Genomic DNA, 24,752 nt, shown 5'->3' with positions numbered 1-24,752 from the left:
TTAGATTGCAGACTGTTATGGATGACAAGAAGCATTTACCAAGCAAGCACCCCGGGTTATATAAAATATATCACCCGCCAGGGATCCCAACAAAGTTCATTCATTGCTTTAGAAAAAAGAAAATTTTATATACCATACTACAATCTCACTATCTAAGATGTGTTATATTTATCACCATTAGATGATTCTAATGATTATAAATATGTTACATATTACATATTAAAATGAAAGTGAGATAAGGGTGTGATATATAACATTACTTAACAGACCAGTTGCCCTCTTGGACCTTCAAAATCGTTTTTTATTCATTAGTTCTTTGAAGCAAATCTTGAAAAATTAGAAAGGGAAGGATTAACCGATATTTCTTTTTTATTTTCTAAATATTATTTTAATTTTAATAAAAATAGCAAAATGTGTATAACATAATTCAAAGACTTAATTTTTGGAATAAATAAATTGAAAATAGAAATTTTCATAAGAAGATGATATACCGATGCTAAAGCTTAAACGATAACAACTGTGAAGAAAGAAATGGAAAAAGGATTGAAAGTTGAAACATTGTTTTCAACAAATATTGTATCATTTTCTGTCAGTGTTTTAGATAATTTTATTTAAATAACTGATTGATAATTAAACTAATATTCTTCTAACTAATCTCGAAATTTATAGGATATGATATTTTCATCCCAAATATTATTTGTATGAATATATATTTATATATATATATATATATATATATATTTTAATAAGATGACGTCTTACTGGAAGGTGACTCCGACACTCCATGATAATTGATCGTATACAAGGTCAAAAAAAAAAAAAAAATAGTCTTTCGGCACCAAACAGCGACGAGGAAGGAGGAGACGACTTCGAGAGTAGAGATCATCGGCTGCAAAGGAACAACATGCTGTCACCGCTCGCCCTCTCCCTTTTCACCTTCCTCCTCCTCTGTCCATCACTTTCCTCCCTACCTCAATCCCTTCTCCCATCCCCTATACCAGCTCCAAATGATCCGCCTACTATCTGCATCGTCGGCAGCGGAATCGGCGGTTCCTCCGTCGCTCACTTCCTCCGTCACTACTCCTCCCACCCCTTCTCTATCCGAATCTTTGAGCGTAACGGCATCGTCGGGGGCCGCATGGCCACTGTCAACGTCTCCGGCCAGACCTTCGAGGCCGGTGCCTCCATTCTCCACCCCAAGAATTTCCACGCCTTGAACTACACTAAGTCCCTCGGGTTGAATATTAAGAAGCCCTCTTCTTCGGATTCTTTCTCTCTCGGAATTTGGGACGGCAAGAATTTCGTGTTCAAAACTTTAAGCTTTAGTTCCAAGCTCCCATTCGTTGACAAGATCGTCTCGCTCGCCAATTCGGTGCTCATGTTCCTGCGCTACGGGTTTTCACTCCTTAGAATGGAGAGCTTCATCGAGGTCTTTTTTTCTTTTCTTTTTTTAACTCACCCGCTTTCTGTTTCTGACTTTTGGTTTGTTTTATGGGAAAAAAAGGGAGGAAAAGATGGAAGTTCCTTTTTGTACAAAGATTGAAAAATTTCAGTGAGTTTTTGTTTGTTCTCTTGCTCCGATTCTTGCTCAGAGGAGAGAAAAACCACTTTTTATTTCCAATTGCTGGACAAGCAAGTATTGAATTGGTGGGCTACTTCGTCGTTTTTGATTAATTAAATGACCAAAAAAAAAAAAAAAAACTTACCGAACGTTCATAAAGCTAGTCTTCTGTTGTGTATGTTCGTGATGTAGGGTACCGTGGACAAGTTCTTGAAGTACTATGAAAGCTCTGAATCCAGACCAGTTTTTGAGACTGTGGATGGGATGCTAAAATGGGCGGGTTTGTACAATCTCACGACCCGGACTCTGCTGGAGGAAATGATTGATTCGGGGTTTTCTCCCCTATTGATAGAAGAGCTTGCCACTGTAAGAACGTTCACTATTTTTCTTCAATGTCTCTCGCATTATTCTTTCTGCGCATTGGTTGACTTTGGTATTTTTGGACTGATTTCGGGAACTTTTACATGCTCACATTCAGAACAATTGTATTGTACGATGAGAACCTTTAGACGTTGATAAAAAAAAAAAGGGAGTTTTTGAACGACTTATGAACATTACTGGACAACCAGTGAACATATTTACAGGTTGAGTATAGGTGAAGTGAAGATTTTGAGATGGATTATTTAAGAAACTAGAAGTTCTTAAAAATAAAAGAGCAATTTCGTAAAAAATTATTCTGCTTACATTTGTTGTGAAATAATAAAATGTTCAGCTCTGATAGCTCAGAAATACGTGAAGAAAACTAGCAGGTATAGTGTCTATCGTGAGAAGGTGCCATAGGAATTTGAGATGATGTGGTAGAGGGACTTGTATGTGCTCTTTGAACTATTTAACAGGCCAGAAGCAATACCATTCTCCAAACACTTAAGATCTTATATTGAAGGAGAGGCATCCTTTTTGTATTCCTTGCACGGAGTATCTTAGCATCTTACTTCTTCTCAAAATAATGAAAGGTGTCGGTTTTGGTTATAATTGTATACTTTAGATTGAAAAGTTGACTTTAAACTGGAGAACTTAGATTTTTCAACATCGATTACAGTTCAGAATTATCTTAATTTACTCAGGTCATCACAAGAATAAATTATGGGCAGAGTGTCTCTATCAGTGGACTTGCTGGTGCAGTTTCATTGGCAGGATCTGGTGGAGGGTTGTGGGCCATCGAAGGAGGAAATTGGCAGATGGCTGCTGGATTAATTAATCGCTCAGATGCTGCATTGCACCTCCATGAAGAAATAGAATCTATCTCTTATCTGGGAAAATATTATGAGCTTAACTCCACAATAGGGAATAGTTACACATGTGAAGTTACGGTGGTTGCTACACCTATGGATGAGCTGAATATTCAATTTGCCCCTCAAATTTCAATTCCTAAGAGAGAATTACAGCACACCCATGCAACTTTTGTGAGGGGCCTTTTAAATCCTGTGAGTATCCTAACAATTGCTAATTTTTTTTATCATCCCTTTTTTTGGTATGATCCGTGATTCAAGTACTTACCCCATTATCTTGGATGTATTTCTGTGGAAAGGCATATTTTGGCCTAAATGCTGTATCAGAAATCCCAGAACTGGTAGGCACGATAGAGGATTCTGACCTTCCATTCTCAAGCATTTCAGTTCTAAGGCAACATGGTGAGAAAGATATGACTTACAAGATATTTTCCCGTCAACCCATGGCAGATATGTTACTGGATAGCATCTTTAGGTAACATCTAACATATGGGTGTTTTATAGCATACTTCGATTTGTGTCAATTTTTGAGTCCATGTGATCCAATACAGAAGTTACCCACTTATGCTTAACAAAGTTGCTAAAATTAGAAATTTTCAGAGGATCTGGGTTTCTTTCTTGACACGTAGGGATGTCAGAAGTTAACTTCTGTCAATTTTCTTGCTTCTAGTTAGCAAAGTACCTAATCGATAATTTAGGAAGGAAATTGCGTCAACTCTTGATACTGACTTAAAGATTTGGATCTTTATAAACCATCTATGGTACCAATGGAAGAGATGCAGTTTTTTTTTTTTTTTTGATAAGCAAGAAAGACACTTTTATTCATTGAATGAAATAGGCGAAACCCGTGTATACAGGAAGTATACAAAAGAAGCACCTAATTACATTCTAGAAAGATGTAGTGGAGAAGTTAAATGATCTTTACATGATGTTTTCGATTTTTTATTTTTGTTTCGATACTAACTGTTTATTGCTGCATGCCAGTGTGAGACAGGAGACAATTCGGATTGATTGGGGTGCTTACCCTCACTACAGTGCTCCTGAAGTATTTGCACCATTTATCTTGGATGGTCGGCATTTGTACTATGTGAATGCTTTTGAGAATGCAGCTAGCACGATGGAGACAAGTGCTGTTGCGGCTGAGAATATAGCACGACTAATCCTATCAAGATTTTTTAGCCAATCACCCTTGATTTCATCCAACCTGAGCTCAAACTCTGGGGAACTTTTACATGTGGACCTGTGAATTGTGTATATAGTCACAAGTTTTACACCGAACAATTTCAGATATTTGATATTAACCATCTATGTCTGGCCAAAGAAAGAAGCTTGTATCAGGTATTTTTGTTATATGATATTTTGAGAAGTTGGTGCGTATGTGCTAAAAGGAGTTCTGGGAACTTAGTCATTTTTTACCTTACCTACATTCAATTGGGACATTCTTTCGGGTTTTATCCTATACAAATCTTTATCATCTTAGACCAAAAAGGCATGAGAAATAACCCAGTTCATCAGATACTGGATTTGGATTTGGATTTAAAGAAAAATAAAAGTAAAAACAAAGAAGTGGTTGCAATGGCTAATCAACTCTCGATGAAAGACTTTTTCCAACTGGATTTGGAGTCATCTTACTTACTTTTCTTGTCATCACTTTTTCGGCAGGAATGGTGAAACCTTTGAACCCTAGACCCTTTGGATTTCTCTTTTTGTTGTTAAGGATTTGTCTCTCCCATTTAAATGTTTTATAGTGGTCGACAGAGCCAGATTGTGGTTACTGGTTAGCGTGGAACTACTTGTTTTCCAAAAAAAATATCAGCATCTTTTCAATCAGAAACCAGTTGGCAATGTAACAAAAGGCAGCGATTATTTCCTCAAGTGTCCCGATAAAGGTTTCCATCATCTATTGTGTACCAAGCCAAGTAACGTGGGCTCAATTCAAACCATGGACTGCATTTATCCTTTTATCCTTTTACTTCTTTTAACCCTTGTGTGTTAGGCCTTAGATTATTTTACTGGACCTTTTGGTTGCAATAGTTAATGGGCTTAGGCCCTTAGTGTAGTTCTCATTTCAATTTTATTATGTTATTAGTATAGGCCCATAGGTGGGTGGAAATCTACAGACTATATGTAAGAAGCAGGAAGCTCTATCGAAATCATCTGAAATCATTAATAAAAAAACCCTATTTTCTCATCTCTCAGTCTGGAGGCGCGTTCCCTAGAAGAAAGCATTACCAATTTTCCTATCTATTTCTACTGTTCCATTCCATCCATTATTAGCAGTGTTACATATTGTAATTTGTGTTCAAACGTAAATGGCAAATAGGCTGATCATGGCAAATTTGAAAAACAAAGAAACATGAATGAGTTTAAATGATCAGGTACTCATTGATCATTTATATATATGAAGAACGTTGTCAAGATATAAATCTGTACAATCCAATGTTTGTGCTGAAGAAATCCAAATTAAAATCTTACGCAATTGCAAGAATCCATACACCCCCCCCCCCCCCCCCCCCCCCCCCCCCCCCCCCCCCCCCCCCCCCCCCCCCCCCCCCCAAGAAAATGAAAAAAAAAAAAGGGGAAAGTACCAGATGCATAGATGCACAGGGAGATGGTTCATTGAAGTAGGCAAACAACTTGACATGATGGCAATATCAACGTCAATTCCATGTTTTCCCAATCAAGCTGGCAATGGTTCCTCCAAGACTGCGTTTCAAAAACATAAAGCATTTGTAGTTAGAAAATGTGTGTATGTCTCTCTCTCTCTCTCTCTCTATATATATATATATAGAGAGAGAGAGAGAGAGCCCCCGGGGGGGGGGGGGAGAGAGAGAGAGAGAGAGAGACCTTTCCTCTTTGTGGATACTTCAGCATCATCTGCAACCACTTCAGGTGCGACTGGCGCTTTGGTTGGTACATCTGGAAGGTTCAGATTCTCGTTGTGTTCTTCGGAAGATTGTGTTGAATTTGGAACATCAGGCAGATCTTGAAGGATGATCTGAACAAGCAAAGATGATTTTTTCTTTCAGATAAGACAATTATGGTTTGAAAGGGCAATGGCAATGCAAACATGAAAAGTAAAAATCACAAAATAAAGACCAAAAGTAAACACAGTCTGGAAATGAAAGTTCAAGCTACAAATAGAAATAAAATCAGTTCAAATAAATTCAACCGGCAGCACAAACCAACTACAGAAACCAAACTCATTGGAAAGAACGCAAATAGATAATTCCACTGTTTAATCTTATAAAGCACTCATTTCAGCATCTACATAAGACACCGCATGAATCATGAAAGCCTCTTTGCCATCAATTGAAAAATCTAATATTTACATCAGTCATTGAATCCAAATATCTGGGACACGCACCAAGTGCCATTTCTAATCTTTTACACAGTAATATCACAGTAAAATGAGTACAATGCCGCAATACAATGCTCGAATGATCTCGAATTCAACAGCAGTCTACCAGATTTAGCATGGCGAAAAAGTGAAGTGTGTAATAGAACCTCTGAACAGCAACAAAGACATGAATTCACACAACTTTATACTGGAAATGGCCAAAATGATGAACACTCAGGAAGAAAAATATATCTAACTGTATAGTTTATATCAATATAAACAAATTCAGGCACATTATGGACCTGTTGTCCGAATAGAAAAATATACATACCTGACTTTCCAAGTTCTCAAATTCTGCCAAAACTTCTTCTTCATCTTCTGCTGATAATTTCTCCCCCAATATAGCATTAATTTCCTTCATAAGAAACACAGCAGTGCATATGAAATGAGTTTAAATTTCCAAACAATAGGAATATGAGGTATTAAGTTGGGAAAATGTAAATGTGTGCAAAGGAAAGAAAAGAAACAAAGAAGGCAAAAAGAAAGGAGACACTGTATCATATGCAATCATGTTGCTGGTTAAATTACTTTTCAAGCTTCTAAAATTAACCTAAGTAATGATAAACAGTATACAGAAGCACCAAAGACTTGCCAAGATGTTGCCGCTACAATTTTATCCCAAAGGAGGGAGAGAGAGAGAGAGAGAGAGAGTCCAAAATAATTAGATTTAAAACCTCACCCATATAAACATTCAGTCCTTAAATCTAACAATGCTGGAGCAGCAAAAGAAACTAAACCAATTACTAATGCTCTATAGAGATGACAGAAAAAGTTTCTCATTTGTCGGTGATATGTACTGTTTAGAGTTACCAGACCCAACATTAAGCAATATGCTGTTCTCAACCATGCGGTATAAAGATACAGAAAAATAAAAGATGCAGTTTAAAGCTTACATCTTGATAAGCTTTAGCTTCATCGGTATCATCCACTAATTTTTGGACATCCTCCAGGTTGATCTCACTTTGTATAGCTTTAATAGCATTATTACCAGCCTTTAAACTATCAAAAACAGCTTTCTGCTTGCTTGTCAGTTCAATATCTGCCAACTGAATCAGAATGTAAGTTTGAGTATCTCTTTTTCTCAAAGTAGTTTACAATCTCATAAAACTTGAAAGCAAGTTTAAGAGCAGCTGCAAAACATAAAGCTAGTCATTTGTTTAAAGTTGGAGAACCAAATCCAAGCCCATTCTATCGCATTGGCAAAGTGACCGAATCAGTGGAGAACTCCTGGGCGAACAATTGCTGAGGAAAGAAGTAAGGAAAAAAAAATCTTGAATAGAAGAAGTAAGATGCAGATTAGTATAGTTACCTGTTGCTCAACATTAATAAGCCAGGCGTCAACTTGCTTCAATAATTCTTCTTGTGCCTTTTTCTTCTTCAATGCTAACAAGGCCCTGTCCTTTTTCTTTTCACGAATCAAGTCTCTTGCTGCTTGCTTTTCTGCTTCAATGACAGCATCAAGCTGAAAGGGGTGGATCACAAAAGGAAGCAGCATAAGCAATTTGTCAGATGAATATGCACACGAGTTTAAACTACACTTTCATTAGTGATCCTTTAGAAGTTTCCAGATTGTTCAAAAATCTTTACAAATAACTAAAAAATAAGAGGAATGTTACTCTTCATACTAAATCCTGTCATCCCAGTCACGCCTGGCAATGTGTCATGTTTCAAGTGGTTTCGTCTATTAAGCACTTAAATGGTAGCCGCTTGAAATTTGCCACATCACCATGTGTAATTGGGGATGGCAAGGATTAGGATGAAAAAGATTATTACTCATAAAATAAAAAAGTCACATCTAACTCCTATATAACTTGCAGCAACAAGTGTAGAATGTTTCACTAGTCTATACTTAATTTCTCACCGATCGATGGTTTACAAAATAATGGAGCATAATTGAAACTAAGCTAGAGATGAATGCAAATTTTTCCAACGTTCAGCATAATTTCATTTGCCACGCCAGTTTGATTGAACAAAACCAATTGGACAAAATAAATAACTGCTAGATAAGTATAAAAAATAGCACACAATGAAAGCACCAAAAACTTAAATAAATAAATACATATATGTAGGAGCTGCAATGGAGGAGCTAAAAGTTCAGACAAATACATTCAAATGCATACGCTAATGCATGCATGTCTGCAAGCCAGTGTTGTTTTTGTTTTTTTTTGTTTTTTTTTTTTTTTTTTTTTTTCCGACTTAAGGAACAAGATTATATTAAGAAAAAAAGGTCAAAAACCTAGGTATGCAAGTCAATGTTGTTAAAAGCACCAGATGCATGTCAGTGCAAAGGCCTCATCGAACCCAAGTGTGAAGTGGAAGCAAAGGCGAGGAATGTGTCTGATCCAAGTAAAGCGCACGTCTTTTAAATACATGTCAAGCCAATCTTCTTTGGTTCCGATTAATCTAGGGAACAAATAAGTACAATACGGATAGTTGTAGTAACAATGCTTCCATCAATGAATCACATAAAGAGCGATGGAACTAAAGCCGATGAAACGAAATGTTTAAACTTTTCTTGGACCTAATCAATGTAAGGCTGATGAATCTATCAGGTCAAGTTCATCTTCCCGAGAATCATAACTTCCATCCTAGTTTTCTCTAAATACAACTGCAACTTGTTCCCCTTATTTCCCAACAAGAAAAGTAGTAAATTAATGCATATTCTACAACTTCTCTTATTCTTACACAAATAACTATGCTTTCATTATATTTTCCAATTTTTTTTATCAATTTTTTACTTAACTCTTATATGTTAGTTCCTCAATTTCACATGCAAAAAACCAATTGAAACCCGTAGAATTCCCCAAAAAATTTACTGTCAGAAACTAGAAAGGGAAAGGAAAAAGAGAAGAAGATGAAGGAATTTTTTTTGGGGGGGGGGGGGGGAACCTGTTGTTGATACTGGCCGAGCTTGCGTCGCTGGGTCTTGAGAGAGAGAATCGCTCGATCCACTTCCGTGATCTTGGGCTTCTTCACAAATAAATTCCCCATCTTTTACTATCCCGATTTTGGTTGAGTTTTCGAAGCTTTTCCGGTTAAGAGAGATGATTCTCTGCCCCGAAATCCTAGCTTCCTTCCTATCTGTCTCCGAAGCTCTGGCGAGCTGAGCGGTTACCCCTGAATATAGTCCATACTCAGCCAGTCCCTTATGTATGTGTATATATGAATGATCTAATATGCTTTCGTCAATCTTTAATTCTAATTGAAATTGTATGATTCTGGAGCCCAAGACGAAGCCCAAACCCAAGTTCCTTCCTGCTCAATAACAATAAAAAGCCCAAAGTGGAAAGTCGTCTTCCTCCTCGAGCCTCTTATTCTCTTTAACTAACAGTCAGAAGCAAAGCCCCCAGTTCTCCTATGTTTAATTTTATTTAATATTTTTGAGTGCGGTTTCTCCAGCCCGTAGTTTCTCTCCTCACATGCAGAGCGACAGAGAAGACGGGGTTTGGGGGAAGAGAGAGAAGTAGTACGCGGCCCCCATGAAGAAGAATACCTCCCTGAAATAATCTTCCGACGACATCCTCAACTGCGAGGTTCCTCCCTCCCTCCCTCTATCTCCTTACATGGTTTAATTGCCGGTCTAGGAGCCAACCCAAGTTCATTTGGGTGAAGGTTTTGTCGAGTACAGTTGATGTAATGTGCATGCTTTTGTTTCGAGATTGTAATGATTGGTGGAAAATAGTTTATTGAATGAAGAATCGCACTGCATTTTCGGACTTAAATCGTGTGTTATCAATAATCGTTGAAAAAGCGATTTGAGTATATTTGCCAACATTGAAATGGGGAAATGAGAACCGATAAAACTGACACGCATGGATCCTCTGTTAAACCTTGGACCCCTGCCAATGAAAACATAATTTGCATAAACGAACTGATTAGAGAAGTTTTCGAATGAGACTGCTTTTCATCATGAGAAAAAGATAGCATTTGGCCAAATTGTTTTCATATGCTGGAGCATGACATGTAGGAACAAGGGAGAAACCGAACATGCTTACTGAAAAAATACAGACCAGCTTTTTTTATGAGAGGATATCGCCCCAATTTTATTGATTAACCTCTCTTTTAGCTGAGGAATACATGCACAAAACAAAAGCTTGGAGGTTACAAAAATCTCAAAACCAAGCTTTAAAATGAAACTAAAAGACATAGACATTAGTTATGTAGGTTTCGTTAAGTGAAGGGATTCTGAAATGCTTGCTACTACTGGCCTTAATATTGCTTGCTACCAAGATAAGAGCTAGGATGTGATACCCCATGTGATAAAGATAAGGGTAAGTGGTGTATGGGATCCCATATGAGCCGTGCCACCTACGATGGATTGACCCGACGAGGATGTCGGAAATCTAATGAGGGTAGATTGTGATTTTCCATATGATAAGGATAAGGGTAGGTGATATATGGGATCTCACATTGCTGGGGAATGAGAAATTATTGCTCTATATAAGATTTCAATAAGGCTTCAATTGTATCATTGACTAGTCCTTTTAGAGTATAGGCCATGTGATTTGGGTCTTCTATTAGGGCGTTACATAAGATGTGTTGGCCTGGACAAGCTTGTTGCTACATGGAGGCAAATAGATAAGGATATATTCTTTGTGATACCTTTGGTCAGACATATGCAGTACTACATCATCCTTTCATATGGTTTTTACCATGAATCAGGAGGCAATTCACTGATATCTTTGCCTTATGCAGTAGACTGTAGGGCTATTCTATAGTAAGTAATGGAGGCTATTCTATAGTAAGTAATGTACTCCATGATGAAATTGAGACGGCAGTTAATGATAACTCTTAGGATGCTTTCTCGATATTACTAGAGAAAATGGTAGACTGTAGGGCTCCTTTATATTTTGGGACGACCAGAAACTTGGATCTAGGGATGATGTTTTATGTTTACGTGGGGATTGATATACTAGATTCAGGTTACTGACTTCATTCTTGGAGACATGGAAGTGAACCCTTGGCTAATGTTTGTATTCACTTAATCAGCCATGTCAGTGAATAACTTGTCAAAAAATAGGTCAGTGAATAGTTTTATATATATTTCTCAATGGTTGAAGAATTATTGTGTTTGAAAGTAGAAGCAGTGTTAAATCATTCTTGGGAGTACTTGAATGAAAGGACGTTGTGGGGGCTTCATGGATGTAGAGGCTACATGGCATCTTAGTTGCTTGACCTAAACTAGGAATTTGTTTCCCAATGCTTGTCTCCTGAAGTTTCTTGGATAAAATTGTTGATGGAGGTTTATTATCATCATGTTTGTAACAAATGCTAAATGTGCCATAAATGTAGACATACATTAGCCCAACCCTTAGATCCATGCGTGAGGTTTATAACCAACACTAATCAAACTTGAAAATAGCAAAGTGTTTCAATTTAAAATGATAAACAAATAAAAAAAATGATAAATTAACAATAGATATACCACCACAGGATCTGAACCTCTTGATTTGGATCCTGGGAATCATGGACAGCCACCAGAAGAGCAAGAAAGTAAGGAGTTGTTCTTGAGTGGGAAGAAAGTCTCAAGTATAGGGCATCTTTTCAACAGGAAGAAAGGTTTGTCTTCAAGTTTTTTCAGTTAAATCATATACAATTTTTTTTTTTTTTTTTTGTTTGACAGATGCCTATCCTCGATGGACATAAAGCAGCAGAGCAAATAAGGAAAATTGAGAAGCATACATGTGTATGTGAAATCTTGCTATTATACAAATCTTTCTGCTTTGTGAGTTAGATGCAGAAGTTAAAGATATCGCTTGACAATATGCAGTCCTGTATAGTTTTATCTGTTCGCCCAAGTGGGTCACCGTCAGCCACTAAAAAGTATGAAAAACAAGAACTTCAGTAATGCTCTATAGTTCAATCAGCAGAACAATTGTTGTTGAACAGGACCTGCTGATCAATGCTTGGGTACTTCAAACTGGGTTGGGTTGCACATAAAGATCCAGGTCACCTCGAAACATGAAAGATAATTAGGATAGTTAAATGCATTGAAGAATTAGCAAAAAAATGTGAGCAGGATTAGTTGCTGCAGAATTTGCAAGATCTTGGGTTGTAAATCAAAACACTCTTGATCTAAGGTCTGTTTGGAAACACAGTTGTTTTATAATATTCTCAAACTACTTCATTACTATTTACAAACAATTCACTGCTATTCATAAACGTTATGATCAGAACTTTTGTAGCATAGATCAAGATGAATTAAAAACAACTGTAGCTGATAATTAAAAACCATCGGATTACATGGTCTTCTCAATGAATAATTTAGACAAAGCTTTTACTTTCACGGCCTGCTGTACAATATTTACAGTGTTTCCAACCTGCTTGGTATTTGGGATGTGATCCAAGTTGCCGAAGAATTTACTCTATCTTTAATTATTTTTATTTTTATTTTAAATTACACGATATGACACATTTTAACTGATTCTTAAAATATATTATATCGGTGATAAAATAAAAAATAAAAACATCATCTCTCATAAACATGATCAATTGATTCAATTTTCCTGCTTAAACACATTTGTTAAATTTCATTGTTTCAATAGAGCTCACAGATTCAACCCAATAGAGCTCCAATTATAAACAAAATTAAAGAAATAAAAGAATGTACTAGGGCCACTAGGTTTTGTTTGGCTATACAAATCATCTCATCTCATCATTATAATTTTTTTAAATTTTCACACAAAATACAATAAATAATTCTATTTTTTCAAATTTCAAAATAAAATTTATATTAACATATTATATTCTAATAATATTTTATTATATTTCTAACTTTCATATAATCTTATCTGTGTAACTAAATAAGACCTAAAAAAGCGGAAAGCACGGCCACTCAATTTAAATATTGGGCGGGATGGCTTGCATTTGATCAACTTAGAACATTGACAATGGTCTAGTCATTGCCAAGTCTAAAATTTGATTAAAAGTTGAGGTTTTGGCTAAAACCAAAACCATTAGTGAGGTTAATCCACGATGAACTATCCATATAAAAATAAAAATAAAAATATAATATTAGATATTTTAATAATAATTTTTTATTTTTTATATTTTACAAATACACTCTATATATTAATTAATAATTTAATTTATACTTAAAATTATTTTTTTTCCTCAACCTAATTATTTAATAGTAGCCATTAAGAATATTTGTAGAGTAAAATATTATTTTGAAGATAACTAGTAGCTGACCAAATTTAAAAAGAGAGATAGATTTACCGTAGCTTAAAAATAGAGTTTTAAAATTTTGATTACTCCAATACAAACCACTTTTAAGCTAATTAACTAAAATTTGACTAGTCACTAGCATTTGGTTAGCTAGTGCCTTATTATAGAATTATCGGGATTATTAAGTAGACAAGGTATGCAATTGAAATTGGTTTTTCACTCAACAGCTACGTTTGGGTAGTGAGAATACCTAAGTGTTAAGAATGTTTGTAAATAGTTATAAGTAGAGATTAAAGTGAGTTTGTGAGTCCCACTGAAAGTATTTTGAGTTGTTTAGATGTGTGAAGTAGGTTGAATTGTTGACTTTTAGATAGGTAGTTGAAAAATGTGTGAGTCCCATAAATATTATAGTGATTTTATTTTTAGTAATAAATATTATAGTGATTTTATTATAGTGATTTTATAATATTAATAAATATTGTAGTGATTTTATTTTATTTTTATATATAATAATGATAAATATTATAATGATTTTATTTTTAATTTATATATAATAGTGATAAATATTATAGTAATTTTATTTTTATATATATAATAGTGATTTTATTTTTTATTTATATATAATAGTGATAAATATTATAGTTATATATTATAGTGATAAATATTATAGTGATTTTATTTTTATTTATATATTATAGTGATTTTATTTTTTATTTATATATAATAGTGATAAATATTATAGTGATTTTTGGAAAGATTTTGGTACGAAGATGATTCATTGCGTTTAGCATGTGGAGTATTTCCAATAGTACGAAAATACTTAAAAAGTGTTGAGATATGTTGACTACCCAAATGTAAACGCTTCACAACCTCTTCACACTCCATATTTTTTTTAATTTTTTTTTATCAAATATTTATTATATGAATAATGAATAGAACATTTGAAATTATTTAAAAAGAATAAATTTAAAAACAATTTTAAAAAAATATTAAAAAATTTAAAAATTTAAAAAAATATGAAATATGGAGTGTGGAATTGGTGTATATTGAAGATTGTGGGGGCAAAACTCTTCACTAAAAAACCTAGCACCAGGAAAAGGACTGTTTCCCTCTAAATCTGCCGACCCGCTTCACCACCAGACTTCTCCAGCTCCAGTCCTACGGTGATACCCGGTGTAAGTCTCCTCCTCCTCCTCCTCCTTCTCCTCCTATTGACTTGGCTTCCGAGAAAATAAGTGAATTCATGATTCATTTTCTTCCGTTACTTTTTTGTTTGATTAGTAACTATTTCTTTTATTTGTTAGTGTAACTAAAATGGTAATGGTCCGTATAAATTGAGTGAGTTTTCATCTGAATGGAAGTTGTAAGGGGCTTGATGACTTGAGTTCAGAATGACACACTGAAATGGGTTTTCACTGGTGACCATGTTCCTATAATGTTCTGTTCCCCAGGCTTGTGCAGAAATGCCAAGGACCCGACTCACCCGACTAAGGTCGGGTTGATCTTAATTATCAGGTTTAAGATGTATATTAATGTCCAATATGTAAACCCTGAGAGGTAGCTCAGCTGGTCCGGCCTTGGTTTGCTCCCAATGGTCACTAGTTCGAGTCTCCTAGGGCCACTGGAGGTTTACTTGGTCGTTAACTTTAGGGCCTCATGGGATTAGTCGAGGTGCGTGCAAGTTGGCCCGGATGCCCACGGTTATAAAAAAAAATTAATGTCCAATATGTAGGTGAAATTAAACATACTCTCTCTCTCTCTCTCTCTCTCTTCATTTTCTTTTCGTTCTTCCGTGTGCATTTTGCTAGATCTCATAGTTTACCTGCTCGATCTTCCATTTGCATGCCGATTTGAAGTTCTACGTCATCTTTGGCTTGGATCCTCAAGCTCCTGGTTTCGACATCCTGTTCAGATTTTCTGTCCCCTTCAATTCGATTTTTATTTAAAATGATTTTGTTGGTTTATACTAGTGTTTCTGGTGGAATAGACCGATACTAGTATTTCTGGGATGGAATGCCATCCTTAATTTCTGGAGGTGGTGGCAAACCTTCCCATAGTACTTGAATTTATGGGGACAATATAGTGCAGTATTCCACTGATTTTTGGTCCTGGCCTGTCAAGTGTTGTACGTGTTGGTCATTTAACAGCAATATTGTCTTATAGTCATAGACAAGTATGCATGCGATTTTTCATGGATCTGAGCACTTAAAGTAATTTTCTTCTTAGTTTTATTGAAGTAATTCCAAACCTTATTGAAATGAGGTTGGTTGCTTTTTTTGCCATGTTCTGCTAGGGTGTGGTTTGGTTTAAATTTCTTGTTCTATGTATGCACATCTTGGTCAAGTAAACATCGTGCCTGGGTTTTGTTAGGTCTGCTCATCACTATTTTGCACATATATGGACTGTTTGTGCGCAGTTTTAAATTTCCCTTTTGCTTCTCTTGTAGTTGGGTGAACCATATACATTAAGTTTGAGCACATTGATGCTAATATCTCCCATTTCCATAAGTTTTTTTTTATCAATGACAGCATCCCAATTAGCTTTCACTACATTCCCTTCACGTTTTTTTTCCATTGAATCCTACTGCTTTGCTGGCTGTATATGCTTATTTTCTTGCGTACATTTGCATATTTGTTAGTCCTAGATGTTTTCGCTTTTTCTTTGGCTCTGCTGACAAAGAAAATACCATTGGTTGTATTTCTCCATATTGGTTTGTCCTCTGCTCTAGCTTTGCTAATTGGTATACTGCTATCTTTTTAGCCTCAAGGTTTATGGTTTGCATGATGGTATGATTTTCATTTTCGATCTTTTGTTAGAGAAACTAACCACTATTGTGTTGACTTGAATCATTTGCTGTGCTATTATTGATTTGAATCATTTGCTGTAGCAGACTCAATCATTTGAATCATTCGTGTTGGGAGAGATGGGTAGTTGCTATTGTTGAGGAAGTCGTGTGTTTGATGTGTTATCTTTCCATCTCTTTCCATTTTTTTTATTGGCATTGGGTATTCGGGAACAGTGTCCCGACTAATCCCGGGGGTGCACAAACCCACAAGCCCTCGGCGAGGAGTTTCCCGCAAGTGCACCTCGTTGAAAATACCCTAGTCCAATGGCTCCTAGAGATTGTTTGCACCTAATGGGATTCGAACCTTGGACCTTGGAAGGAGCATACCACTAAGACCAAGGCCTTTACCACTTGAGCCAACCCCTAGGGGTTCCATCTCTTTTCATTCTTTTTGTGGGAAGTTGTATCTTGTCTGTTTTAGTGGAAGGGCTTTTAATTTGCAGGAGTAAAATGATGATGGAATGGGGTTTTTGGGGTTGTGACATTTTGATGAGGAATGAACTAATGGGAAAGAGGGCTCGGGATATTAGGTTGCATGGAAGTCTGGTGGTTTGCAGGATGGGTTTTGGGAAATCTTTGGTGGTAGAGTTTCATGATTGATGCTATTATTGATTTGAATCATTTACTACATGTGTTTGGTTCTGCTTAAGACCAAAACCCAGCTTTTTTTTACTTGGAAATTATTATTATTATTCTGTTTTTTTTAGTTGGTAAGACTACCAAAAATAGAAGCTGCAATTGGAAATAGCATGAAATATTTGTTTGGTTACTGGTCCACTGGATAAGTTTTTTTAACTGTACTACTTAGACAGGAACTCCATTCTTTGGAATAAGGGGAGACTAATTATCGGTAGGGGAAAAAGTGTATATATTGCATGTGCATATATATATATATATATATATATATAGATGGATATATATTGTACAGGACCACAGGTACATATGTTTCCATGAGGCTGAGTTTCATGTTGCTAAATTTAGACCATGTATGTACATATATAGATGTCACTTCATCTCCAATAGTCTAAATTTAGCACCATGAAACATGGACAAAATCTTATGGAACACTAGGAACGTTTCATTGCCTAACCGAACTTGATGTTTCATTGCCTAACCGGATCTCAATCCAACCTGGAATGGTCGGGCCGGGTTGGTGCGTCCTGGTTGGTGGATTGGGTCGGGCCCAAACCCAGTTTGGCCTGGTGGGGTTGCAGGCCTACCGTTCCCCTGGTGGCTTTAACTTAATTATCTTATTTCGGTTTTATTTTTTAAAAAATTATATTTCTACAGTATACTCTAATGCAGTATTAAGATTGAGGCAGAATATTGGGATGGTTCATTTTTATTTTTTTTATGACTGTATATAAATATAGTTCCCACTGATAGTGCTCATAGCTCTTTTAAAACACCTGAAATTTACGGCTTCTACATGCAAATGTATCAGCTCTCACAAGCACAAAGTTTCTCAGAATTGATGAAGAACTTGTGATCCCTAATTTGAACTCATCAAGTAAAAGAAGGTCCTTTCAAATATCAAATTGGGACACAGAACTGTTTTGGGTCAACGTGTTAATATTGTTGTCAATTCATCTTTAATTGTTTGTGGATTTAAGTCCCTCTGAAAATGCTTGTGTATATATGACCAACTAAAGAAAAAAATTACCCTTGCTGATTAAAATGCAGTATTTGAAGGTTTTCATGGAGGCTGATCCGAGACCTCGGGTTAGAGCCACACTTCGCCTTGGATCAGAAACATATTCTGTCAACGCAAACAAGGGTACCCTTTCTGAGCAATTGATTTCAATGAAAGAGGAAAGTATGAGCATATTGAAGGAATTCATCACCAAACATAATGTTCCTAATGATGTCCCCGATGAACTTGTTGAAAGCTCTTCAGAGGAGGATACCGAAACTCCCGAGAAGACCCATGTGAAGTCAAAGAAGACGAAATTAACATAATTATTCCTTTCTCCTCCTTGGTTTAAAACCCCAAGAGACAAATGGGAAGCTCCTTCGTTGTGTTAGAACTGTCTTGAACAATATCTTGAAATAGTTAGTACATTAGATGTTATGCAAGATGAAGTGCTTATGTCCTTTTCCATTTGACTTCTCTATTCTCAAGACTCTGCTTGTCACAGAATCTTTGTTCAAGTAGTTTAGCCATGTAAATTCTAACCACAGAGGAACCGGAGCTTTGAGGTAAAAGACTCGAGCCAGCAATTGGGTGTTCGCAGCAAGACGACAATAGAGTGTCGCTGGAATTAGCAACTGGTCTCATTGCAAATTCCCTCTGGAACATTATGATCGCACATCTGAATGCTGGTTGGCGATACAATGTAACTTGAATGTGAGAGGAGAGGGGAGGAGATTTGATACCAATATAGGGGGAGATCAGTCTTGAGAACATTTCCTTGTATAATCTGTTGACACCAAAATAACTTCAATTCTCCATATGAACAATATAAATGGGTGTTTGATAAACTAACTTTGAATTCTCTACCGATATCACTGGATTAAACAAGGAGCTTCGGATTCTGAAATCAGTAAATTAGAGAGTGACTTCTTAACTAAAAAATGAAAAAAAAAATGGGAGAATGTTCTGATAAATTGTAATTAATTTTTGTTAATCATTTAATAAATGAACCTTTTTTTTTTTTCAAAATCAATTGGTTCAATCAATTCTTTTTCTAACCCCACACAGGCCACGACACTGCAGCCTGAAAAGCTAAAATCAGTGGACTAGAGAATTTAGAGGTCTTCAACCTTACTCCATTTTCCTCTTCATAAAGTAATGACATCAATCAACTTGACACAACATATATGCAAGAAGAATAACCGAGGACAGCAAACTCGCTAATTTCACCACCTTCAGGCATCTCCTTTCCCAAGTCCCAGATACAATGTTGTAACCCATCAATCCAATTTTGGAAAACAAAATTCTGATGTCAGAAATAAGACTTACTACAACCTCGACAATTTTCTTGTAAAACAATCTGATAGGCGCCTCATCTTACCCAGCTCAGGGTGTGAGAAATAAGACCCTGCATTTTGACAACATAACCATTATGTCATGCTTCACAGCCTCCAAGCTCCGGTAGTACTCATTCTTTAACCTCGAATAAATCAGTTCCGGGTATAATGGAACTGGAAACCTGAATCCACAAAACCAAGGATCACAAATTGTTTAAATCCCAGCTTTTCTTAAAACAAGGAATTATATAAAAGATTACTATATTGGATCTTGTATAAAATCCAAACACACCAAGATCTCTAGTCAAATCTGTGTAGAAATCTAACAAAAAGATTGTACCTATAGCCATTGGAGAGAATAGCGCAGCGGTATGGTCTTCAACGTCCAACATTCACTCTTTGAGAAAAACTCACAGTAATAGGATGTATAGAGTAGAGAAGAAGATAAATCTAAACTGGGGACCATGACCTATATATAATACCCTCCATTCCAATTTTACCTATCATAAAATTATGGAATTACATGGGTCATTAATTAGTCTCTACATATGAATTGGGCCCGTACCACTTTATTCTCATGACCTGACTAAATCGTGGGCTTCTAGAGATGTGTCAATAGACAAATTATGTCATTTTATTAATCACATTTATTGGGCCTTACAAACATTATCTAAATCTTATATCTGGCAATTAAACAATGTAAGATTCTTAATCTATGTAGGTTCATTAATTGCTAAAACCTTCCACCTGGACAACATAGATTTTTGAAAAATCAAACATTATAAACTTTATGAGCTCAAACTGTAATTGCCTGACTTTATGCATATCATCTAAAAACAATCTTGTTCATTGAATAATATCAATATAGGATCATGGCAGTCATTGTCACATTTATCGTGACAGGACCATCCATGGTCACAAACACAAATATCATCAACAACATAGATCAAGTACTGATATGTAGCATGGAAATCTCTTGTAATGTGATCATTTATCATTCCTATTTCTAATTGGTCCCTGCATCATTCTTTCAAGCCTTATGTATTATTAAAATTTGAAAGAAATGCAGCCTTAGAATCATCAATAAACCAAAAGCACGATCATAGTAAGTGTCAAATAAATCAAATACGTAATAGACAAACTCTCACTAACAAAATATGTCATTAGGACTAACCACTCCCATATGATCTACATGCACCTTAAAAACTTTAGGTGGTAAGCCTTTAGTGAGCGAATCCACAACTATGAGATTTGTACTAATGTACTCAATTAATACATGATAATTCTGAACTCTTTCTTTCATAACAATAAACTTTATGTCAATGTGTTTAGACTTTGACTAACTCCTGTCGTTTTTAGAATATAACTAAGCAGCCTTATTATTACAATAAACTTTTAGTGGATTCTCAATATTATCCACGACTCAAAAATGGATGATAAAATTTCGCAACCATATTACTTGATTGGATACCTCATAATAAGTAATAAAATCTGCTTCCATGGTAGAAGAAGTAGTAAGCGTCTGTTTGACGTTTTTCCATGACACAACTCCTCCAGCCAAAATGAAAACATAACCTGAAATGGATCTCCTACTGTCGAGACAACCTACAAAATCAGAGTCTGAGAACCCAATGATCTCTAGATGTTCTGACCTTCGATACGTGAGCATATAGTCTTTTGTTCTTTGCAAGTACCACCTTTTAGTAACCTTGCAGTGGTTCATGCCTGGATTACTCAAATATCTGCCAAGAATTCCAACTGCATACGCAATATCTGGACGTGTGCAAACTTGAGCATACATGAGGTTCCCTACAGCTGATGCATAAGGATGTCCTCCATTTGTTTCTTTTCAATATTTTTCTTCAAGCAATTTTGCAAGTCATACCTACTAAATATGTTCTCGATATATGCCATCTTTGATAAGCCAATTGTACCATGTGATCTATCACGATGAATTTGTACGCCTATAACAAAATATACATCTCCAAGATCTTTCATTTCAAAGTGTTTTGGAATAAATTTCCTTGTTTCATTTAACATGGCTATGTCACTACTTGCTAGTAGAATGTCATCGATATATAGCACCAAAATTATAAATTTGCTCTCATTAATCTTATGATAAATACATTGATTCACAATATTTTTCTTAAAACCAAAAAAGAAAACTACTCGATCAAACTTTCGATACTATTGACGAGATGCTTGCTTTAAACCATAAATGAATTTCTTTAATTGCAAACTAATGATTCAGCTCTCCCAAAGCCTTTTGGTTTCATCATATATATTGTTTCCTCAATGTCTCCATTGAGAAAAGTAATATTTACATCTATTTGATGACACTCTAAATCATAATGAGTTACAAGTGTCATGATGATCCTAAAAGAGTCTTTCGATAAAACTAGAGAGAAAATCTCTTTATAGTCAATGTTTTCTTTTTGAGTAAAGTCTTTTGCAACCAGATGTGTTTATACTTCTCGACATTGCCTTTAGAGTCTCGCTTGGTTTTAAAGATCCATTTACAACCAACTGGTTTAATATCGTTAGGCAATTCGACAAGGTCTCGAACGTCACTGTCATTCATTGACTTTAACTCATCTAGCATTGCATCCATTCACTTTTTGGAGTTAACACTTTGTTTGGCTTGATTGTAAGAGATTTGATCATCTTCCAACCATATATCAAACTCATGCTCTTAGAGATAAATGATGTGATCATCTGGAATTGTTGATCTTCTCTCCCTATTTGATCTCCTTAATGGCACTTCCTATTCAGGTTGTTCAGGTTATTCCGTATTAATTAGAGGTAACTCAGAAATTGTTTGATAATCTGTATCTGCATCATATACTATGATAGGTGTGACCATCTCACCACCCTCAGTATTTGTCAAAGGTATTTCAATTTGTTCATCTTCAAATACAATATCAATGGGTTGTGTACTCCCACTATCTTGAATATCCTTAATGAATTTGGCATTACCCATCTCAATAATAGTATTACCTGAAGGGCAATAAAACTTGAAACTCCTTGATCTCTCCGAATATCTTATAAAGTAGTAGCTTACTGTTCTTGAGTCCAGTTTTCTTTCATTTGGCTTATAGGGCCTAGCCTCAGCTGAACAACCCTAGACATGTAAATGCCTAATATTAGGTCTTTTTTCAGTCCATAACTCATATGAGATTTTAGCTACTGCTTTATTAAGTACTCGATTAAGAATGTAAATTGTGGTCTTTATTGCCTCTCTCCGTAGTGTCTTTGGCAAAGAAGAATGAGATATCATACTTCTAACCATATCTTATAGGGTTTGATTTCATCTCTCAACTACACCATTTTGACGTGGAGTCCTTGGCATGGTGTGTTGATGAACGATGCCACATTCTTCTAAGTACCTCGCAAAAGGCCCAGGACGTTGTTCACCTGATCCATCATATCTACCACGGTACTCACCACTACGTTAGATCTAACGGCCTTAATTTTCTTATCAAGATGATTTTCAACTTTAGCTTTATAAGCCTTAAAAATGTCAAGTGATTGTGATTTTTCATGTATCAAATATAGATACCCTTAACGAGAATAATCATCTATAAAAGTGATAAAATATTGTTGATTATTCCAAGATGTTATAGGGAATGTACTACAAATGCCAATATGTATCACTTCTAAGACGCCTGAACTCATGTTGACACCTATTTTCTTTATATTTGCTTGCTTGCCTATTATACATTTAACACAGATTTTAAAATCTAAGAAATCAAGATGATCAAGAATTCTATTTGACACAAGCCTTTCAATTATCTCTTTCAAGATATGTCTCAACCACTTGTGCCACAATACAGAGGAATTATCAGTTATTAATCTCTTATTTGTACCACAAATATTTACATATAAAGTTTTGTTTGTCCTTATGTGAGAGGCATCCAAGTCCAACAAATAAACATTATCAATCAAAGAGTCACTACCGATAGCATTTGAATCTCGGAAAAATCTGAATTTCTCATTTCTAAATGAACAAGAATAACTGGCGTTTTCAAACAAGAAATAGAAATTAAATTCCGTCTAAATGACGGCACATAAAAGTCTCATCTAAGTCCAAATAAAAGCCAGACTCTAATTTTAATCTGTAGACTCCAATTGCCTCAATACTAAATTTATTACCATCTCCCAAGCAAATAAATTTTTCAGCATCACTTGGTTTTTGGCACTTTAAGTAACCCTGTATAATAACACTTATGTGAATAGTAGCTCTCGAATCTATCCACCAAGTGTTAGGTGACACAATTGCCAAATTAATTTCAGTACAAACAAAGATAGAAAAATCATCTTTCTTTGCAAGCCACATCTTATTCTGGAAATAATTCTTCTTCACATGATCATCCCTTTGCAAAAGAAACATACAGAAATTTTATGATATTCTTGTTGCACAATTATTTGTGACATTTCAGCATTCGTAGTTGCTTTAGGTTTATCATTCCACTTTCTTTTCTTCGTGCCCGGATTTTCGTGAGAAAAAATTATCATGTGAGCACTTTTTGTCATTTCTTGTTTCAATTTATCTTTCTCTTGCACACAATGAACAATAAGCTCATTAAGAGTTCATTTCTCCTTTTGAGTGTTATAATTAATTTTGGAATGACTAATTGTGCAGGAAGAGAAATCAGAATTAGATGTACAAGAATTTCATCAGAAAATTTTAATTTTAATGCTCTCAATCTAATAACAAAATTGGATATTTTTATAATATACTCCCTTATGTTTCATTTGCTATTATATCTCATTGAAACAAGTTTATTAAGTAGTCTAGTTGTCTCTACCTTTTATAGCAGAGTGCTTTCGCCGTTGGTGTTCTTTCCGATCTCTACGCATTTCACCGCTCCACCGGAAATTCCCTCTGCCCCTACCGTACTCCAGCTTGGTCTGCTATTTGGCTTAGGTACTTCTTGGTATTTTCCTTTTCAAGTATTGCACCACGAATAGAATCAAGAATAAAATGTTTCATTATCATAAGACTCATGCGATTAGAGCGATCTTATTTTTCATAAGTTGTCCTCTGATAAGTACGCTTGAGAGGCTCATCAACCTGAAGCACATAGTCTAAATCCATAAACCCTAGAACATTAGTAACATGCTCTTTCCATTTTGTAAAATTTGATCCATTAAGGACTGAAATGTTATTCAAATTGGCAGATATCAAGATGCATTTACTATAAAGAAACAAAAGAAAGTCACAATAAATAAATATTCTATCAATCTTGAAGTATTAATAAACAAACCATAACTTTCGTTATGCAAACTTTAGTCCAATTGAAAAGCAAAATCGATCAGACAATATGATAAAATTAAATCCAAAAATTTTGTGGTTTTATAAAAGTGGGCCCCTATGAGATACATACTGCATCATTGTAATCAATTCTTTAGATAGCAACTACAACATGCAAGTGGTCATCTCCCAATAAGGCTAGTTATTGTGAATAATGCAAAAAGAAAACTAGGTCTGGTCAAACAATAACACTCATTTGGGCCGACTATTGAATGCATAGGCTAATCCCAAAAATTATACAACCTGGCTGAACAATAGCCTTCATT

General features: G+C 35.5%; 2 protein-coding genes and 1 long non-coding RNA gene across 3 annotated transcripts; 2 read left to right on the top strand and 1 right to left on the bottom strand.

Moving 5' to 3' along the window:
• Positions 1-765: 765 nt before the first annotated feature.
• Positions 766-4,210, top strand: LOC121250132 (farnesylcysteine lyase). The gene is made up of 5 exons (XM_041149074.1): positions 766-1,429; positions 1,754-1,927; positions 2,626-2,985; positions 3,090-3,265; positions 3,775-4,210. Exons 1-5 carry the CDS (start codon positions 785-787, stop codon positions 4,034-4,036), a joined length of 1,617 nt encoding a protein of 538 aa, XP_041005008.1. The 5' UTR covers positions 766-784; the 3' UTR covers positions 4,037-4,210.
• A 1,251-nt stretch (positions 4,211-5,461) lies between these two features.
• LOC121250133 (vacuolar protein sorting-associated protein 20 homolog 2-like) lies at positions 5,462-9,640 on the bottom strand. The gene is made up of 6 exons (XM_041149076.1): positions 9,080-9,640; positions 7,500-7,652; positions 7,084-7,236; positions 6,462-6,545; positions 5,638-5,788; positions 5,462-5,496 (listed from the first exon to the last, which is right to left on the bottom strand). Exons 1-6 carry the CDS (start codon positions 9,179-9,181, stop codon positions 5,471-5,473), a joined length of 669 nt encoding a protein of 222 aa, XP_041005010.1. The 5' UTR covers positions 9,182-9,640; the 3' UTR covers positions 5,462-5,470.
• A 4,794-nt stretch (positions 9,641-14,434) lies between these two features.
• On the top strand, positions 14,435-18,303 carry LOC121250134. The gene is made up of 2 exons (XR_005937718.1): positions 14,435-14,532; positions 17,886-18,303. It is a non-coding gene; the product is annotated as an uncharacterized LOC121250134 (long non-coding RNA).
• The last annotated feature ends 6,449 nt before the right edge of the window (positions 18,304-24,752 follow it).

The sequence above is a fragment of the Juglans microcarpa x Juglans regia genome, chromosome 2D (genome assembly GCF_004785595.1).
Source record: "Juglans microcarpa x Juglans regia isolate MS1-56 chromosome 2D, Jm3101_v1.0, whole genome shotgun sequence".
Taxonomy (NCBI): domain Eukaryota; kingdom Viridiplantae; phylum Streptophyta; class Magnoliopsida; order Fagales; family Juglandaceae; genus Juglans; species Juglans microcarpa x Juglans regia.
The sequence above is the reverse complement of the archived record's forward strand: the minus strand, read 5'-3'. Positions and strand labels throughout refer to the sequence as shown.